This window comes from Pituophis catenifer, unplaced genomic scaffold, assembly GCF_029215685.1.
Source record: "Pituophis catenifer annectens isolate HBS135680 unplaced genomic scaffold, rPitCat1.0.hap2 SCAF_4, whole genome shotgun sequence".
NCBI lineage: Eukaryota > Metazoa > Chordata > Lepidosauria > Squamata > Colubridae > Pituophis > Pituophis catenifer.
In genome coordinates, this window is record NW_027256884.1 from 46,777,008 (window position 1) to 46,798,554 (window position 21,547).

Sequence of the window (21,547 nt, forward strand, 5' to 3'; positions counted from 1 at the left end):
ATCCAACTCAGGTGAACGGTGTAGGACTTACAACAGTTTGCATATGTGCCTCCCACTTGTTAAGGGACCAAAAGTAATGGGACAGAATAATAATCATAAATCAAACTTTCCCTTCTTAATACTTGGTTGCAAATCCTTTGCAGTCAATCACAGCCTGAAGTCTGGAATGCATAGACATCACCAGACGCTGGGTTTCATCCCTGGTGATGCTCTGCCAGGCCTCTACTGCAACTGTCTTCAGTTCCTGCTTGTTCTTGGGGCATTTTCCCTTCAGTTTTGTCTTCAGCAAGTGAAATGCATGCTCAATGGGATTCAGGTCAGGTGATTGACTTGGCCATTGCATAACATTCCACTTCTGTCCATTCAAAAACTTTTTGGTTGCTTTTGCAGTATGCTTTGGGTCATTGTCCATCTGCACTGTGAAGCACTGTCCAATGAGTTCTGCAGCATTTGGCTGAATGTGAGCAGATAATATTGCCCGAAACACTTCAGAATTCATCCTGCTGCTTTTGTCAGCAGTCACATCATCAATAAATACAAGAGAACCAGTTCCATTGGCAGCCATACATGCCCACGCCATGACACTACCACCACCATGCTTCACTGATGAGGTGGTATGCTTAGGATCATGAGTAGTTCCTTTCCTTCTCCATACTCTTCTCTTCCCATCACTTTGGTACAAGTTGATCTTGGTCTCATCTGTCCATAGGATCTTGTTCCAGAACTGTGAAGGCTTTGTTAGATGTTGTTTGGCAAACTCTAATCTGGCCTTCCTGTTTTTGAGGCTCACCAATGGTTTACATCTTGTGGTGAACCCTCTGTATTCACTCTGGAGAAGTCTTCTCTTGATTGTTGACTTTGACACACATACACCTACCTCCTGGAGAGTGTTCTTGATCTGGCCAACTGTTGTGAAGGGTGTTTTCTTCACCAGGGAAAGAATTATTCGGTCATCCACCACACTTGTTTTCCATGGTCTCCCGGGTCTTTTGGTGTTGCTGAGCTCACCGGTGCATTCCTTCTTTTTGAGAATGTTTCAAACAGTTGTTTTGGCCACACCTAATGTTCTTGCTATCTCTCTGAAGGGTTTGTTTTGTTTCTTCAGCCTAATGATGGCTTGCTTCACTGATAGTGACAGCTCTTTGGATCTCATCTTGAGAGTTGACAGCAACAGATTCCAAATGCAAATAACACACTTGAAATGAACTCTGGGCCTTTTATCTGCACATTGTAATTGGGGTAATGAGGGAATATCACACACCTGGCCATGGAACAGCTGAGAAGCCAATTGTCCCATTACTTTTGGTCCCTTAACAAGTGGGAGGCACATATAAAAACTGCTGTAAGTCCTACACCTTTCACCTGAGTTGGATGTACATACCCTCAAATTAAAGCTGACAGTCTGCGGTTAACACACATTGTGTTTGTTTCATTCCAACTCCATTGTGGTAGTGTATAAAGCCAAAGATGTTAGAATTGTGTCGATGTCCCAATATTTCTGGACCTGACTGTAGATGGCTTCTTTGACCCCTCTTTCAAACCAGCAGTCCTCTCTGTCCAAAGCGTGGACTTTGCTGTCTTCAAAAGAGTGCCCTTTGTCTTTTAAATGCAGATGGACTATTGAATCTTGTCTTGATGGGTTTGTTCTCCTATGTTGTGCCATGTGTTTATGAAGTGGTTGTTTTGTTTCTCCAATGTACAGATCTGCACTTGTCTCAGATCTGTGTTGTACTGCATATACTACATTGCTCAGTTTGCTCTGGGTGTTTTATCCTTGGGGTGGACAAACTTCTCCCTTAATGTATTCTTGGATTTAAAGTGTGCACATATGTTGTGTTGGCTGAAGATCCTCCTGAAGCTTCTTGGATGAGAAGCAAAACATTTTCAAAGAAAAACAAGAAACTCCAATTGCCTCTTGAAAAAGCACCTTTGGGACAACCATGACCTGAATGACTGAGAATCTCCATAAACATACCACTTCGTAATGTTTCTCATGCTTTGCAACTCATAATTATAATTGTAATCTTTATTTTCATTTCTATTTTTTCTCCTATACTATCTATAAAATATAATTCAGAGTGAGTCTTAAAATCTAACCTATATATTTGCAGACACACAGTATAACATGTGCTTTCCAAGTTAAAATGTGGCTGTAACATTCCATTGTGTTCAGAGAAAAACATATGCCTACAACATTGTGAGGGCAGGGGCGGATGGGTTTTTGCCTTAACTACTTCCTTTTATTCCTCCCCTCCCAACTGGTGGAGAAAAGTTTGAAATAGGAAAGAGTGGGGCAAAAGAATGCTAAGTCAGTGGTTCATACCTTGCTCTGTAACTGGTGCAGATTTGAGCTTAAATACGTGAATCAGTTATCATATTCATTTTTAATTCAGAAGATGATATAAACACTGGTAAAACGAACAAAAATTAGATGATCTCTGTAATTATTTTTTGTCTGTGTCTTTAATATTCCACCTCTTCTATGGCCCCAACATTTCATGTACTATAGATCTCCCTTCCATGCATACACACATATCAAGTTCTACACAAAACAGAATTTAAAATAAAGCTGGCTAATGGTAAATGGCCAGTGAACAATTTATCAATTTATGCTACTCCAATGATTTTGTAAGTAACATTATTTTCAAACAATCAAAACTATAAATGGATGTCATCAAATGGAGTATATAGAAATCAAATTGACTATATAATTGCTAAACAGAGTTGGAGGACCTCACTTGGACATGGCCAGACGCTGACTATGGAATAGATCACAAATTGCTTATGTGAAACCTTCAAATTAAGCTAAAGAATTAAGTCAATAAGGACATCATCTTGAACATATACTGTAATAGAATGTGTGTGTGGCTTTGAGGAACAAGGGGAAGAGATGCTGCTTAGAAAACAATAAGAGAAGTGGGAACCCCCAGTGGGCTAAAGAAACTTAGGAAGGACCCATCATAATGGGGTGTGAGAAAGTAGTTAAGAGCGATGGTGGTAAGATTGTACTTTTAGACTTGTAAGATTCTGTTAATATAGTCTTACAATAAAGTAGAATTTGTTCATCTTGTCATGTTTCCTGTCTAGTTCATCTGGCAAAATGACATACAGTATGTACCATTTTCAAGGAAAAACTGAGGAATCTCTCTGAAGAGAACTAGAGGAATTATGGAATGAACTTAAAGAAGTTGTTAAGGATGAATATGAAAAATGACTGCCAAAAATGAAGGAAGAGAAGACAGCAAACTGGATGACAGAAAGCCAAAAAGTGTGGTGGAATGTAATGCTGAAGTATGGGAAGAGAAACATTAGCCTTGAACCATTGCTATGCCGAAAGCAGGACAGAAAGAATTTATTTATTTATTTAATTTAGGACATTTATATTGCCACCTATTCGCACATGGCGACTCAAGACGGCTTATAAGAATATAAAAAACTCATATAAAAACCAATAAAACTAACAAAAGAATCATATAATAAAATAATAAAATAATAAAATAAAATAACCCCCACCCCCGCCCCTCGCCCTGGCGACACCACATCACATGAGCCATTTATGGGCTCCATCCTACTCTGTGTTTCCTAGGCCCACTGGTAGAACAAAGTCTTCAGTACCTTCTGGAAGAGTGTTAGAGTGGGGACCATTCTAATCTCTGGGGGAATGATGTTCCAGAGAGAGGGAGCCACCACGGAGAAGGCCGTTCTTCTGTGTCCCACCAGGTGTATCTCCCTAGGGGATGGGACCCACAACATTCCTTGCCTCCCCACTCGGGTAGATATGACCGGCAACCTGGTCCCCAGCCATGAAGGGCTTTAAAGGTGGCAACCAGCACCTTGAATTGCACCCAGAAGCAAATTGGCAACCAAAGCAGCTCCGCAGGAGACGTGATACATGTGCACACCAAGCTCTGTACAAAACCATGCAGGCGACTGCATTTTGCACCAACTGGAGCTTCCAGATGCTCGTCAAGGGCAGCCCCACGTAGAGCATGTTGCAATAGGATGTTCCTTATTTTTTTAATAATAATTTTATTTAACCTCTCAAAGTATAAAATACAAATGAAAATGTCCCAAAGGTGCTTTTTTTCCCCTCGAGGCAGCTGGACTTTCTGGTTTTTCTTCAAAGATATTTTGCTTCTCATCCAAGAAGCAGAGCTGAAGAAGCTTCTTGGATGAGAAGTGAAACATCTTCAAAGAAAAACCAGAAAGTCCAGCTGCCTCTTGGGGTGGGGAAAAGCACCTTTGGGACAACCGTGACCTGGATGACTGAGATTCTCCATATACAAATGAAAATGTTCTTTTTTTCCCCTGGGATCCTCCCTAATTCTTCACAGCATTTGTCAAATAGTTATACAAAGTGTGCTTTAGTCTTTCCTTTCCTTTTAAATGAAAGAATATTGCATGGGAACGTCCTTCTCTCTCCATGCAAGATTTCCATGGGCAGAAAAGTTTTTGATTCTGAAAAGTTTAACTTTGTGATCCTCCAGCTATTATTTTATGATGTTCAGACTGAAAGACTGTTCTTAATAGTAAATAATAGTAATACTGGTAGTAAATTTGAATAGATAGTTTGACTTTGCTTTAATACAAATTATGAAGAGAACACATCTGGTTAATAGCCTCCTTTCAGGAAAATGGCTACTTTAAAAAATTTGAAGATAAAGATTGGAAGACTGCAAAATATAATTATTGTAAAATATTCATTCCCATCTTTTATTTTACTAGACCCCTGTAGTGCTTACTGGGATTAATTAGAATTCCAACCACTTTTTGAAGTCAGTTACTTTAGTAGTATTATAGTATAATTTGCAGTAATATGAAGATTCATTATTTGTAAATTTAATAATGCTTTTCTCCTCATACCCTGTGCTGAATGTGTTCAGGCAAAGAACATAACTTGAGAGTAATTCTTCAAAAAGAAAAAAAAAATGGTTATATAAATATTTGTAAAATAGACTTAAGAAAAATAGTTTTCAGAACAAAAGAAAAAGAAGAAGAAAAAAGCCCAAGGCTAATTTTAACTTTATTATTAAAATACAGAAAAAATGTGGATAACATGCAAGGCAAACAGATGAGATCTATTTAAAAAGTTGGCTCTATTACTTGGGAGAAACAGCTGCTGATCATTTTAGTGCTGCACATTTGGGTATCTTAGAATTAATCATACTGTCTTTTGGAATTGGTGCCTGTGCAACATGAGCTTTGTGATCCCTACACACTAGAGTAGTATTATTTCAAGCTGTCTCTCTGTCAATTATACACGAAAGTAGAGCTTTTGAACTGCAAAGTTTATGTAACCAAGAATCAGACTGAAATTATTTCTCCATTAAAACAATTAATAATTCCATTTAAATTAGTTAAAACAGTTTTAACCTAATCCAGTTAAATTACAAATGTGCTTTCTGTCAAAATGGGTCAGTTTTGGAAAGGTTGTAATTTGCATACAGAGATTTTAGTCTTAAAAACAATACTTTTAGTGAGGCACTAAGCATCTACTTGCTAGTTTGTGATACTTTTCTACTGAGATTCAAATCATTTTTCTGTCAAAATTCTAAGGCTTGTACATTGATTTTTTTCCTTCCTTCCTTCCTTCCTTCCTTCCTTCCTTCCTTCCTTCCTTCCTTCCTTCCTTCCTTCCTTCCTTCCCTCCCTCCCTCCCTCCCTCCCTCCCTCCCTCAATATAGCAATAGCTATAGATATATAGATTAGATATATGTATAGATATATATAGGGGTGAAATGCTCTGAAGTCTGCTACTGGTTCACTTCGCTACCGTTTAGCTGCATGCATGGTGCGCACCAAATGCACACTTTCCGTGCATGCGCACCGCATGTGCTACCGCACAGCGCTGAAAAAGGAGGATTAAAAAGCCTTTTCTAAGGTAAGCAGAACAGCGAGGGGGGAACAGCTGTGCTGCATGATTTAGATTCGCTAGAAAGCAGGATTTCCTGCTTTCTAGCGAATATAAATCGCACGACATAGCTGATCGTCAGAAATTATTAGTTTGATTTTATTTATTAGTTTGATTTATATGCCACCCTTCTCTGGAGACTCAGGGCGGCTTACAATGCTTTTATACTGGTTCCGGTAGCTTTTATTACTCACCCAAATCGGTAGCATTTCACCCCTGGATATATAGATATATCTGTATACCAAAAGAAGATTATCAGATGATTGGTCAAGATCTGTACTAGTTGAAGTCCCTGCATTGTCTCCAGCAAAAGATCCATTTGGAATTTAGCACAATGTACATTTACTTTCAGTTATCTGTCATTATTTTTATTTAAAGGGTTTATGTTTTAAAAAACTAGACAAGCTTCTTGTGAAATTTCTTATTTCACAATAAATGATCATTTATAAATAATCAAGAGTTTGATTGTAACAAAACATACAATAGAAATATGTCAATAAAAAGAAGTCAGAGGCACTTGCAAGAACAAACTAGTTGGGGAGATCAGCATGTTCAGTAATTGTGGTACTGACCTATTCTTTACTTTCAGTTCTCAGTAAAAGGTAGATACCTACACAAAGTTCATAAAGATTCAGATTTCTTTGCAGAACATAATTCTGAAAAAATGTAGATTTTACATGTTTCTTTATATTTCATTCCTACATGGAAAAACTGGCCCATACACATTAATCTATTTCAAATGGTATTTTGTCAAGTATTTGTCAGGGCCTGATGTAGTTTCTCCTCGAAGAAAGTAGATTTTAGATCTGCAAGGCTATTGATTATCCAACATGTTGAAGATATTTAGTAATCTATTTGGGATAGACATCAATTCATTCCATTAGTTGCAAATAGGAAAAGGGGAATTATATTTACCTGATTAGTCTTTGCTAATGCAGGAAGGGTGAATCAGAAGAATGGAGGAGCTGTAAGTCTAGTTCTCTTTTACTATGAAAACCAAAATTTGGGTGAAAACAGGAAAGATGCAAATTTATTTATTTATTTATTTTATTTATTTTTAAATTTGTATACCACCCTTCTCCCTGAGGACTCAGGACGGTGAACAGCCAAATAAAAACATAAACTACAAACATTAAAATACAATTAAAAAGATATATATAAATTTGGCCCCATGATTAAAAACAATAACAAACAATTAAAAACATTTTAAAAAGTGTTAGGCCAGCCTGGCTTGCTGGAAAAAGAAGGTTTTAAATGTCTGCTTCTACCTTCTAGAAGCAGGACCCTTTATGACTTGTGAAGCCATGCTGGCTCAGAAATTTTGGAAGTTGAAGTCCACAGGTCATAAAAGGGCCATAGTTTTCTACCCCTAATCTAAAGGTTGGTTTTACCTGCAACTGACAAGCTTAGGTAAACGAATCATAAGTCTGTTATCTTTGTTATGAACCAAGTTCCCACAAAAAGCTATTTACTTTTAGTGTGATTTCCAAAATATTAGTGTAAAAGTCAATATTCCAAAATTAACTGGATTTTGTAGCTATCTTAAATCAAAATCTTATTTAGCTTTTGCTGTTTATTTCAAATTTTTTAAATTCATAAATCTGTAATTAATTATTTTTTTAATTCAGAGTTGAAGTTACTCACCCAGCAGATTTTCAAACTTGTCATTCTGAAGGATTCTAACAGTTTTAAAAAGGTTAATAGGCAATTTCTGTGGTGATTAGAAAGTTGGCTTGCAAACCTAATGTCCTTTACTAGGTTCTACCACATTTGAGAACTAGCTCTTCATCTGTAACCTTCTTGTAAGGAGCAGCCATCTGGAGTACAAGTGGGTGATCTCCAATCTTCTTCTCTAGAGACGCTTCTGAAGAACAGGTCTACTCACCAGTACTTTGGTCTTTGCCATGGTTATCGGCTCTGCTTTCATGAGACAGTCTTCAGTTCATCACACCTACTCCAGAAGTCAATAAGTAAAATTTCATGATGATGGTGATGCAGATATACTCATTCCCTTCTATTTTCTCACAAACACCTTAAAAATTCTACATTTTAATCATTAGGATAAATTTTTTTTTACACTAATTTTGTCTGTGGTTTTCAGGATCCATTAAAAACTTTTATTTCTGTGGACAGTACTCAGTGTTTTGATAACTATTAAATATAAACTATTAGATAAATGGCTTTAGAATGTATTAAACAATCAACATAGAAGTGTTTTTGGTTATAAAATACACAGAAGAAAATGTAAATCAAGATCCAGACATTTTTATTTCTTGCTGGAGAACTCTTATACTTCAACTCAAACACTGATCATTTAATGGCCAGAATATTTTCCAGTATATGATGTGCATTTCTTCTTAAACTAAGAAAATAGTTTAATACTTAAACTATTAACATTTAATAGTTATCTTCATATATAAATATAAATACAAAACACACATACAAATATACATATACATACATACATACATACATACATTCATACTCACGTATATACATACTGTACGTACACTCATTTCTGTGTAAATACAGGAATACTGTCTATGAGCTGTGGTGGCGCAGTGGTTAGAATGCAGTATTGCAGGCTACTTCTGCTGACTGCTGGCTGCCAGCAGTTCAGCAGTTCGATTCTCACCAGCTCATGGTTGACTTAGTCTTCCAAGATTGGTAAAATGAGGAGCCAGATTGTTGGGGGCACTATGTTGACTCTGTAAACTGCCTAGAGAGGGCTGTAAAGCACTGTGAAGCAGTAAATAAGTCTAAGTGCTATTGCTATTCAGGAAAGTATATGACATTTGCTCTTGCAATTAATAACATCTGGGAGGGTGCTGTTTATATATTTTTTCCACTCCCCTATTGGTGGGGAGAAAACTACAGCACATTATTCTTCAATGTAGATGTTTTTTTTAAAAAAATCAACACTTGCATAATGGCCACAAGATACAGGAAGCTTTGGTTGGTGGTTGAATCCTCTTCTCCCACAAAGTTGCTGGAAGAGATTCAGAATATCCTCTACTGATTAATTGATCATAAAATAAAAACCAATTTAATGTTGAGTGTGGTTTGTTTAGAAAACTAGTGAGTTATTCATTAAAGGCATCTCAATTTAATAAACCTTACTCTGAGTCCAGATATCACAGTAAGCTGCAGTTCAGTTAAAAATACCCTACAATTCAGATTTTCAATTTCCTCTTTACAGATGTGGCAGAAGAAGGTAATAACCACATATTCCTGAGATTTCCTTAGGCTTGTTCATATAATGCAAAATTAGTTGTGTCTAATTTGGACGTGCCAAATAAATTAAATGCTATTGTTGGTTAGCTTTCTTATGGCCTCTGTATAACACTGGACCAATATAATTTTGGAGAATGTATACTTTATTTTTTTATCATAATTTAAGTTTTAATATACATACCTAGGTCAATCTCTAGGGTCAAATAGGTAAGAATTAGAAAGTTCAAATTATCACCGGGGCCTCTATTTACTTTTTTGTTGTCTTCTGTTGAAGCACGTAAAGAGTGGTAAGGCTCAAACTATCCTGAAATTGTTCTCATCACTTTCAATTTATTGGCATCTTACTTCCGAAGGATGGATTTTTAATGAAAAATTATTATTTAATTAGTTGATTTATTTATTTGTTCAATTTATATAGCCACCCATCTCACATTCTTGAATCTTAGTTGAAGCTTCGAATTAAAAATGGATACCTCCTGTCAACTCCTGCTAACGTCACATCTTTTTAATGATGTTTTAACAAAAAGTGTGATGTGACACTATTGTAGCATTCCTATACAGCTTCAGACCAGCTGTATATATAGCTGTAGCTGGGTATGCTAATATAAGAACAAAGAAATACACTAATGTCAAGCCAGGCATTTTCCCCATGTTATATTAGTATGAAGATGTTAGCAAAATCTGGGACATTTGGCTTTCAATAAGTTAAGTTCTAAACATTCTAAACAGCTCGCCTCTGGATTTATGTGGAAATTTCCTGAAAATGAAGAATAGATACATTTTATTGCCTTTTTTCCCCTTGCAGTTTCACATACAGTTGAGATTCTGAGTTTGTGTCTTCAACTGATCTTTGAATCATCTGAGAGCTATCAAGAACTACATTTAGCAATGGAAATGTAGGAAGGCAGATGTAAGGACCTCCCCAGCTGGTCCCTCAGGAAAGTAAAACTCTTGACTCCATTGAGTTGAATAAAAAGAACTTTTACTGAGAGAAAATGATTGCAGTAAACTCAGGTGGAATCTGAAGGTCCCACACAAAACACATATCAATTCTTCCATTTCCTCAAACCCAACCACACTGACTAGTCCACCAGCAGCCAATGTGATGCCACAAGGATGTTTTGAGAATGCTGAGATGCTAGGCAGATAACAAGTCATTCTCAGGACACAAGGGTTTGGAACTACGTTGGAACATCTGGGAGGGAGTCTGCTCTGATTCCAAAGATAATCCCCCTCCCTAATTCTCAAGCGGTTATAGCAAAAATGAAAGCATGCGAAAAATGCCAGCCAGCCTTTCCCCACCCACCCCCTCCAACAGAATGGCAGGACATGATGGTAGACCTGACAGCAGAACTCTTTCAAAAATTCCTAGCAAACTAAAGGATATTTTTCTAATAACCAGGCAGGTGAAAAACTTGCTAATTCTTTCAAAATGAGCAGCTTCCATTATGTTTCAGATCATTCTACCTTTCTATAATTTGACAGTTACAATTTATAAATATGAAATTGATGCAATTTATAAAACTGAATCTGATACAATGAACTATGACTGTGGAACATGCATTTTAAATCAAGTGATGTAACATATTCTGAACTGGAAGGTTTCTATACTGCCAATACAGAAAATAAGTTAATCACTTCCTTCATTTCATCCTTTTAAATGATCATAAATATATTCATATAATGATTTGATCCACCAATCCATGCATTGTTGTTTACATTGCTAAGGTAATTTTTGATTGTTTTGATACACTTTCAGTAACTTTCAGCATAATGACACCATGCCTCCAGCTGAGGAACAATCCTCAGCTGAAAAGATCAAGGCAAAAAGAAATAAGAGACACAGAAATTTTTAGTCCTAGCAACATTAATACATTGGCATCAAAATCACTAGAATTCTTGAATCCTTTGTGTTTCAAGCCTTGAACCAGAGAAATGCTACACCCATAAAATATGTGGAGAGGCAAAAACTAACTGATTAGGTAAGAGGTATCTGGCACAGGCAAATCTATTCAGGAGCAGTATGAAGCTATAAATCCTTATTAGGATTCAGGCAAAGGCTGAAAATGTCCTTTATTTAAGGGCCTATCTCAGTATAAATTGAGGATAGAAATATTTCCATCACTACTTTAAATTATAGAAAGCTTTCATTGTAACTAGTTATTCCTGTGAAACTTTAAAAAATCTTTAACCCCTTCACGTGTATGAGGATGGATGTTGGCTTGCTTTGTGAAGTTTGGCTACCATTTGGAAATTCAATTCCTAGAGGTGATTATCTACAAACTTGTTGATTTGAATTTTTACATCTGTGGTATATCAAGTCTATATCCTTGTTTTCCCTATAACTAGAAAGTAATAATAGAGACATGTACTATCCAGATATACCTTTTTGGGTGGAAATGTAGAAAGGCAGCTATATTCTGTAGAACTGTTATTCCAATTGTTCTTTGCATCCTATTAGTTTTTGCAGAATTGTTTAAAAGAAGGAAGGAATGCAGAGATAAATGGAGTTTTAAGACTGATAAGTTGCAAATGTGGAAGTACTTACCATTAGTTCTCACTTGCTTCAGTTGGATTACTCATTAATAATTGTTTCAAATTTCACATTCATTTTGCCTGATGTAGGCATGGTGATACGTTTTTGTAACAGAACAGCACAGCATGCAAATTAATTGCTTTTCACTCAGCCAGGCAATAACTCTCAGAAGTAGACAATTAATTGCATTGGAAATTAGGGGTGCCAACCGAAAATAAAGTTCATCACAGTCAAGTGGCAACTAACTTTTCCCCAATTTATCAAATGCATTTATTTACATGTTTCTTAAATCACTTGATAATATGAAACACTTCCAAATTGCAGTTTTAGTGCTTTACTGCTGTTTCCCATTGGACTGTCATATATCCAATTTATTTAAAAATGTCTGGATACATTCATATATCATTTTTTTAAGTAGCCAAATTTATACTATTCAGTGTGACATAAACATGAAAAATTAAACTTGTCGAATAAATATACTTTTGAGTATTTCATAGTTAATATGATAAATAGGCTTGGCAAACACTTGAACTGGATTCTGTAATCTGAGAGTGTTAATAGAGTCACATGTACAGTATGTGTTTTGTATTTTAACAGTACATTTCTATCTAGATAAGTGGCTCTATGTTCAAAAGATTGCATCAGTGAAAGTGGACATGATGAATTACGGTTTATAAACTGACTATGGCTTCCAAATCCATAGCCACCCCATCTTGCCGCAATTTGGTCTAAGCTTGCTTTCTCCTAATAGCCACCAAACACCAAGACAGGACCTAAACTACATCTCCTATCTGGTTAGAATGGTCATTTATAACTGGATATCATCTCCATATTGATTATTTCTCATTTAGTGTTGATACATAAGTTTTATGTAGATGAGACCCAGGACCAAGCCCAAACCTTGACTTCTGACCATTACCACTGACTGCAAGCAATTCAAGAATGAAGAGAACTACTGCAACACAATGCTCCCATTCCTAATCCTTGCCTAGAAAGAAGCATGATAAATGGTACTGAATGCAGCTGAAATATTCAGTACCAGGAAGACTCACTCTTGTGTAGATGACCTTGGTGAAACCTAGATATAAAACTTCATATCCAGGTTTCACCAAGATCATCTACAAGCGTGACAAACAGTTTCCATCCATAGCCAGATCTGAATTCTGATTGAAATTGTTCCAGACAATCTACTTTCTCCTTAACTGTAATCACAGGATCAACAACCTTCTCTAAAAAGAGAACATGTGATAACAGATGAGATATTATTCAGAATAGCCAAAATGAGGGAGGCTTTTTGATAATTAAGCATACTCTCACTTCTTTAAAGTCAGTGGCAGCCTCATCCTCATTAACAATTATCTGTACTCTGCTGTCTGTCAGACCATTACAGGAAAAGAATTACTATTTACAGGTGATATAGCTAGGACTCTCTAATTCTTTAGGAACCATAGGCTCAAACTGACTCAAAATAACCTTGCAAGATAAAGCCATACGAGTGGTCCCTTTCTAATGGTATTTCATGTAATACATGGGATGTCTCAACCCTACTTTATGTATTTGCCTTAAGTAAATTCACTGAAGCCAATTAAGGATGAAGGCAATATTTACTTGATCAGCATTACTCTCCTTCTGACTAACAAATTAGAACCCTGTTTTAAAGGGAGGGAAATCTCAATGAAATGTGTGTTTTCAAAACTCTTTTCCTGCAATAAACATACCATTGTGTAATAACAATTTTCTCATCTAAAAATAAACCAATGTTATCACAAGAAAATGAAATACAAATAGTCATTCTCATCTCTTATTTACAGGAGCTGCAAAGAATCAATCCTCCTTACTGTTATTCAGCCTTACCCTGTAAGTAGCACTATTTTTTTAAAAAAGTTTCCAAGCAATGTTTACTGCTTTTCTCTTCTTATTCTTGCTTTTCCTTATCTGCATAATCAAGAGCACAAGTGAAATATGAGCTGTATTTTCTAAGATAAATCAAATGACAATATACTATTCTAGACAAAAGTGGAACAGTATATTAGTAATTGAAAAAATGGATATTTTCCAACATGTATGAACAGTATTTCTTAAAGACAAAGAGGCTTAATATTATAAACCAGTTTCCCCTTTTCCAATTATTATAATTCTAATAATATATCTATATCTATCTATAGATAATATATCTATATCTATATCTACTGTATATCTATGTATGTATATATGTGAATGTGAATGTGTGTGTGTGTGTGTGTGTATATATATATATATACACACATACATGCCATGGATCTCCCACATGCTTCCCTTGCAGGCCAGGCCGGCTTGAGGAAACACACTGGAAGAGCTCCAGTGCCGTGATCTCTCGCGTGCTCCCCTCCCTCCCTGTGCACATTGGTCCACCCACCCCTAGTATCACCCCTCTGCCAGCTCTCACTCCCCCGCCCACCTGCCGGCCCATGCCCTTCGGCCTTACCTTTGCCAGCAGTGATGAGCAGAAGTATGCAGCTAGATACTGCAAGTACTGGCTGGGCAGGGCAGGCGGGCGAGTGAGCATTGGGTGGGTGGGTGGGGTGAGCGAGCATGGACCGGGTGACTGGTTTGGGGGGTGGCCAGCCAGATTGGACCGTTGCTACCGGTTCGGCAAACCATGCCAAATTTCCGCTAACGGTTCCCGCGAACCGGTGCGAACCGGCTAAATACCACCTCTGAAGATAAGGTATTTCACTTTGTAACAAATTAAGTATCAAACTGGGTTGTCATATGTTGCCAAGACATATTTATTATATTAACATCATTCTTTGCTCTGAAGTGCTTGATAGATTAGTAAAATCAGCTCTGTGTGGTAGTGTAAGGTGTTTAAACATCCAAATTACTGTACTTTCTTCGATAGAAGCCATTTGCAAAACATGGTAAAAGCAACAATAAAATCCTCACATTTTTCAGCATCTGAGCTATAGATTATCATGCAGGATTTTTTTAAAAATAAACCTGATTAGTGCCTGCCAGGAAGCATAATTTAATTATTTCATTCTGATCTGTCCTTTCCTAAATCTTTTCAAGTAATCATAAATGGGTAAGACTTTTAGCAGCATGCCACAAAAAGATGAATTTGTTCAAAGGGCCTATGAAATAATTGCTAATTGGATCCAGACCTGAGTTTATCTTGACACTGTTCTTCTCTTGAACCTTATTGGAATTCTTTTGTGATCTAAACCAATTTTAGATGGTTTATTTGTTTATTTTATTTATTTAAATATTTTCATAACCTCCACCATTTCAGACAACTCTGGGCAGCTCCCAATAAAATCATTTTAAAAACTGTAAAACACACTCAGTTAAATATTATATAACAATAACTGATAATCTCTGTTTTAGACCCTGATGTTGTTGTTAGTTGCGAAGTCGTGTCCAACCCATCGCGACCCCATGGACAACTTTCCTCCAGGCCTTCCTGTCCTCTACCATCCCCCGGAGGCTATTTAAGCTCACACTGACAGCTTCAATGACTCCATCCAGCCACCTCATTCTCTGCCGTCCCCTTCTTCTTTTGCCCTCAATCATTCCCAGCATTAGGCTCTTCTCCAGTGAGTCCTTCCTTCTCATTAAGTGGCCAAAGTATTTCAGTTTCATCTTCAGGATCTGGCCTTCTAAAGAGCAGTCAGGGTTGATCTCCTCTAGGACTGAGTGGTTTGGTCGCCTTGCAGTCCAAGGGACTTGCAGGAGTCTTCTCCAGCACCATAGTTCAAAGGCCTCAATTCTTTGACGCTCAGTCTTCCTTATGGTCCAACTTTCACAACCATACATTGCAACTGGGAAAACCATAGCCTTGACTATACACACTTTTTTGGGCAGGGTGATGTCTCTGCTTTTTAGTATGCTGTCTGACTTTGTCATAGCTTTCTTCCCCAGGATCAAGTGTCTTTTAATTTCTTGTCTGTAGTCCCCATGTGCAGTGATCTTGGAGCCCAGGAAAATAAAATCTGTCACTACCTCCATTTCTTCTCCATCTATTTGTCAGGAATTGAGAGGGCCGGGAGCCATGATCTTAGTTTTCTTAATGTTGAGCTTCAAGCCAACGTTTGTACATCAGAAGGCTCTTTAGTTCCTCTTTACTTTCTGCCATTAGAATGGTATCATCTGCATATCTGAGGTTATTGATATTTCTCCTGGCAATCTTAATTCCAACTTGTGATTCATCTAGCCCCGCCTTTCTCATGATGTGCTCTGCATATAAGTTAAATAGACAGAGTGACAGTATACAGTCTTGCCAAACTCCTTTCTTAATTTTGAACCAATCAGTGGTTCCGTGCCCAGTTCTCACTTGCTTCTTGACCCGCATATAGGTTTCTCAAGAGACAAATAAGATGGTCTGGTACTCTCATCTCCTTGAGAACTTGCCACAATTTGTTGTGATCCACACAATCAAAGGCTTTAGCATAGTCAATGAAGCAAAAGTAGATGTTTTTCTGGAACTGCCTAGCTTTCTCTATGATCCAGCGCATGTTGGCAATTTGATCTCTAGTTCCTTTGCCTCTTCGAAATCCTGCCTGCACTTCTGATAGTTCTTGGTCCACATATTGCTGGAGCCTAGCTTGTAGGATTTTGAGCATAACTTTGCTAGCATGTGAAATGAGTGCAATGGTGTGATAGTTTGAGCATTCTTTGGCATTGCCCTTCTTTGGAATTGGAATGTAAACTGACCTTTTCCAATCCTGTGGCCACTGTTGAGTTTTCCAAATTTGCTGGCATATTGAGTATAGCACTTTTACTGCATCATCTTTTAAGATTTTGAATAGCTCAGCTGGAATACCGTCACCTCCACTAGCCTTCTTGTTGCTCAGACTTCCTAAGGCCCATTTGACTTTGTATTACAGTGTCTGGCTCGAGGTCAGTGGCCACCCCATCGTGGTTATCAGGGACATTAAGCTCGTTCTTGTATAGTTCTTCTGTGTAATTTTGCCACCTCTTCTTAATCTCTTCTGCCTCTGTTAGGTCCCTGCCATTTTGGTCCTTTATCATGCCCATTTTTGCATGAAACGTTCCCTTCATATCTCCAATTTTCTTGAAGACATCTCTGGTCCTCCCTATTCTATTGTTTTCTTCTATTTCTTTGCACTGTTCATTTAAGAAGGCATTCTTATCTCTTCTAGCTATTCTCTGGAATTCTGCATTCAATTGGGTGTATCTTTCTCTTTCTCCCTTGCTTTTCGCTACCCTTCTTTCCTCAGCTATTTGTAAGGCTTCCTCAGACAGCCATTTTGCTTTCTTACGTTTCTTTTTTTTTTTTTTGGGAAGGTTTTAGTTGCTACCTCTTTTACAATGTTGCGAACCTCTGTTCATAGTTCTTCAGGCACTCTGTCTATCAGATCTAATTCCTTAAATCTATTTGTCACCTCTACTGTATATTCATCAGGGATATGATTTAATTCATACATGAGTGGCCTAGTGCTCTTCCCTACTTTCTTCAATTTAAGCTTAAATTTTGCCATGAGAAGTTCATGATCTGAACCATAGTCAGCTCCTGGTCTTGTTTTTACTGACTGTACAGAGCTTCTCCATCTTTGGCTGCAGAGCACATAGTCAATCTGATTTCTGTGTTGACCGTCTGGTGATGTCCATCTGTAGAGACGTCTCTTGGGTTGTTGCAAAAAAGAGTGTTTGCTATGACCATCGTATTCTCTTGACAAAATTCTACCAGCCTGTGCCTTGCCTCATTTTGTACTCCAAGATCAAATTTGCCTGTTATTCTGATTATCTTTTGACTTCCTACTTTAGCATTCCAATCCCCTATGATGATAAGGACATCAATTTTTGGTGTTAATTCTAGAAGGTGTTGTAGGTCTTCATAGAACCGGTCAACTTCAGCCTCTTCAGCACCAGTGGTTGGGGCATAGACTTGGACTACTGTGATGTTGAATGGTTTGCCTTGGATTCGAACTGAGATCAGTTCGATTGGGGATTGTATCCCAGTACTGCTTTTCCTATTCTTTTATTGACTATGAAGGCTACTCCATTTCTTCTGAAGGATTCTTGCCCTCAGTAGTATACCTGATGTTTATCTGAATTAAATTCACCCATTCCTGTCCATTTTAGTTCGCTGATTCCTAAGATGTCGATGTTCAGTCTTGTCATCTCTTGTTTGATCAGGTCCAGCTTGCCTTGATTCATGGATCTTACATTCCAGGTTCCTATGGAGTATAGATCTTTACAGCATCAGACTTTCCTTTCACCACCAGATAGTCCCTGATAGTCTAGTTAAAACAAAATTGTCCAATCTAATTACTCCTTTGGTGGAATAAGACCAGTGGGATATTGTTCCAGATTACTTTTTAATCTTTGTATTTATTACTGAATTGAATAATACAGAATCTACCAGGACCAGTAAGGATTGGGAGACATTCAGTAGTATATTGGGCCTCCATGTTATGCCTTCCATTTTTATTTTTGTAGAGGTGGGGAGGTGGGTGGGAAGCATGGCAGTTCTATTAAGAATGGAACAAAAAAACAGACCAACCTCAAAATATGCTGAGTAACACAGTGAAACCAGCCATGAAAACTTCAGATGAAAGTATTAGATAAAGTATCCAGTCAATTAATAAAAAAATAACACCCAATAAATTGGAATTATATGGGCACACATCAGTTTAGATAGGGGAGAGAACATTCCCAAGTAACTTTGGTGTACCACAATATTTGCCTAATGGATTGATTGGATGTGTGCATTTGTATATGTATGTATATAGATTTATAACTTGCATATTTATATACGTATCTGTATTTATATATAGATTCAAATATCCAAGTTGATTAGCTCAATAACCACATATAAAAGAGCAACAATCACGTAGCCTTTAGGAGTGCTAATTAAAGTAGATGCACAAGTGTGCCAACCACGTCCTTCAAATCCTACAATTCAGCCAACAGAATTGTAGAGGGGAGAATACAAGAGTCTATTGGTAAAGTTAATGGTGGGAGGGAAAAGCTATTGTCACCAATATGTTAGATCTAAGAATTATTTGAGGCTGCTCTTTTCTGAACTGAAGACTGCATCTATCTTATTATTTAAAATATAATATTAATTAAAATATATTCCCCTGATTTGTTCTATAAAGCAAATAAATAGGGAATGCAGGATAGGAATAAAGGTATACAGCTTTGATAAAATGGGGTATTATATAAAGGTTGAGTTTATGCATTGTTAAAACTAGACGAAGTAAACAGCATTAAAGCATACTAGGTGTATATTGAATATAATTCATTTACTGTCTGTTAGATTAGTTTTGCTTCATTCATTTTCAATTTCACTATAAGCAAAGCCAAATATTTCTCTTTTGTGGTTCTCGTGTATCCAATAAATCATTCATAGGTTAATTTGAATGCCATCTGTACTAATGGGATGGTCTGGGGTGGAGCTGTACATCTCCACCCCAGACCATCCCAACGATGCCTTGGAAATGATGTCCCAGTGCCTGGAGGCCGTGCGGGTCTGGATGGGGAGAAACAGGCTTCGACTCAACCCTTCCAAGACCAAGTGGCTGTGGCTGCCAGCGTCCCGGTATAGCCAGCTGGCGCCATCGCTGGTTATTGGGGGCGAATCATTGGCCCCCATGGAAAGGGCCCGCAACTTGGGTGTCCTCCTGGATGCATGGCTGTCTTTAGAAGAGCATATGACGGCCGTGGCCAGGGGGGCTTTTTATCAGGTTCGCCTGATATGCCAGTTGCGCCCCTTTCTGGATCGGGACTCCCTACTCACGGTCACTCAAATACTCGTCATTTCTCGTCTGGACTATTGTAACACTCTCTACATGGGGCTCCCCTTGGGGTACACCCGGAGGCTCCAACTGGTGCAGAATGCGGCCGCGCGAGGGATTATGGGAGCGACGGGGCGCTCCCATGTGACTCCTCTCCTGCGCGAGCTGCATTGGCTTCCGGTGGACTTCTGGGTGCGCTTCAAGGTGTTGGTGATCACCTTTAAAGCGCTCCATGGCTTAGGGCCGGGGTACTTACGGGACCGCCTTCTGCCACCAATTGCCTCCCACCGGCCAGTTTGCTCCCACAGATAGGGCCTCCTCAGGGTGCCGTCAGCCAGACAATGTTGGCTGGCGACCCCCAGGGGGAGAGCCTTCTCTGTGGTGGCACCTACCCTCTGGAACAATCTACCCCCAGAGATACGAGTGATCTCTGACCTCCGGACTTTTCGTCGGGCCCTAAAAACCTATTTTTTTCAGTTAGCCGGGCTGTCCTGGTTTTAAAATTTGATATGGATTTTAATTGAAAAGTTTTAAATTACGGGCCAAATTTATTTAATTATTTTAAATCTATTTTTAAGTTTTTGTGTATACATGTTTTTATCTTGGCTGTTCACCGCCCTGAGTCAGAAAGGAGAAGGGCGGTATAGAAATCTGAATGAATGAATAAATGAATGAATGAATGAATGAATGAATGAATGAATGAATGAATGAATAATAAGAAAATGTGTTAAGAGCTTAATCAGTTGAAGCAGTTTAAAACTTCACTTTTGTGGGAATTATTTGATTATTACAAACAATTGCTTTGTAAATAGGTTACAATTACAATAGCTTTTTTAAAAAGTTTAAGAATATTGCCAATCAGATAATTTATTTGTTGTGCTATACATTTAGATTCAGAGGTAAATTTGAATTATTGACCTGGTAAAATGCCATTCTGGATAACTATGAGGGTGAAACAGTAGTATTGGCAATATTGGTTAATGATAGACCTTATTAAATTTACACACACACACACACACACACACACACACACACACACACACACACGTGTAATGGGTATCCTACAGAGAGAGATGACTACAATGGCAAATAAGGAAACAGTGTTTAGCATTAATGTGATGGATTGCAGAATATGTCAGCTTAGTGAATGGATGAAATAGTGGTAGAGTTGCTTGTCATCTATGTTAATGATGTTGCTATATATGGGAGCAAATAATGGACTCTACCAGCATTTGATTTGCTCTCCTCAGTGATGGAGTGCTTACTTGTCCAAGTTAGGTTGGGAAATCGTATAGAGTTTCTACTTTTCAGTTTCTGGTTTTTGTGATGCAGCTAGGAGAGGGTGAGTATTCTGTTTTGGTTCAATTTTTTTTTAATATAAGAGGGTTTTTTTTAAAAAAATCACGAATTTCTTCAAATATGACATAGAAGGACCTTTAAGGGTTTTTTTCCATGCTAGGGAAAGCCATCATAGATCAATGCAAAAGTATTTTTTCTAGCATGGGTAGGCTATTCATGCTTTCGTTTGATTTTTGCTCATAAAAAACAAATCATTATGCTGTTTTATTATACACCATCTCTAAAGGACTGTATAAATACTCTAGTTTTCTTGATAAATATATTACAGAAATAAATACTTTCTGCTTAGTTCATTAATAGCAAAGGATTTTAGCCAGACTATATTATTCTAAAAAATTACAGTCAGTTTATAAATTTATAGTTACTCTTATACTCACATTGCAGATATGAAGAAATTAACATTTTAATTAAAATTAAAGCAATTGAGAAAATTGCTCTCACAAATCCATTTGGCTTTTATGACTGATATTATTTAATTTGAACATATGAATAGTTGAACATTAAAGAAAACATTACATGTTTATGAGGTTAGCGTTAGATGTAACCAATAAACTGTATATCTTGTGTCTACACAGGGGCATCAAAGATCTCCAGGAATGGAGATAACTCTGCCTTGTGAACAGGGGTGAAATGCTCCCGGATCGGACCAGATCGGCCGATCCGGTAGCGATGATGGCTGATAGTTCGGACAACCGGTAGCGATGGCAGCTGGAGGCTCCGCCCACCCGCCCAGAAGTCATTACTTCCTGGTTTTAATCAGGAAGT

General features: G+C 37.7%; 1 protein-coding gene across 1 annotated transcript in view; it reads left to right on the top strand.

Annotated features, from left to right (window-relative positions):
• Window positions 1–21,547, top strand: part of FRMPD4 (FERM and PDZ domain containing 4) — a 90,990-nt gene that overhangs the window by 32,879 nt on the left and 36,564 nt on the right. The window contains exon 4 of the mRNA XM_070943266.1: window positions 13,493–13,538. Coding sequence (XP_070799367.1) covers window positions 13,493–13,538 — 46 coding nt within the window. The remainder of the gene's footprint in view (window positions 1–13,492; window positions 13,539–21,547) is intronic.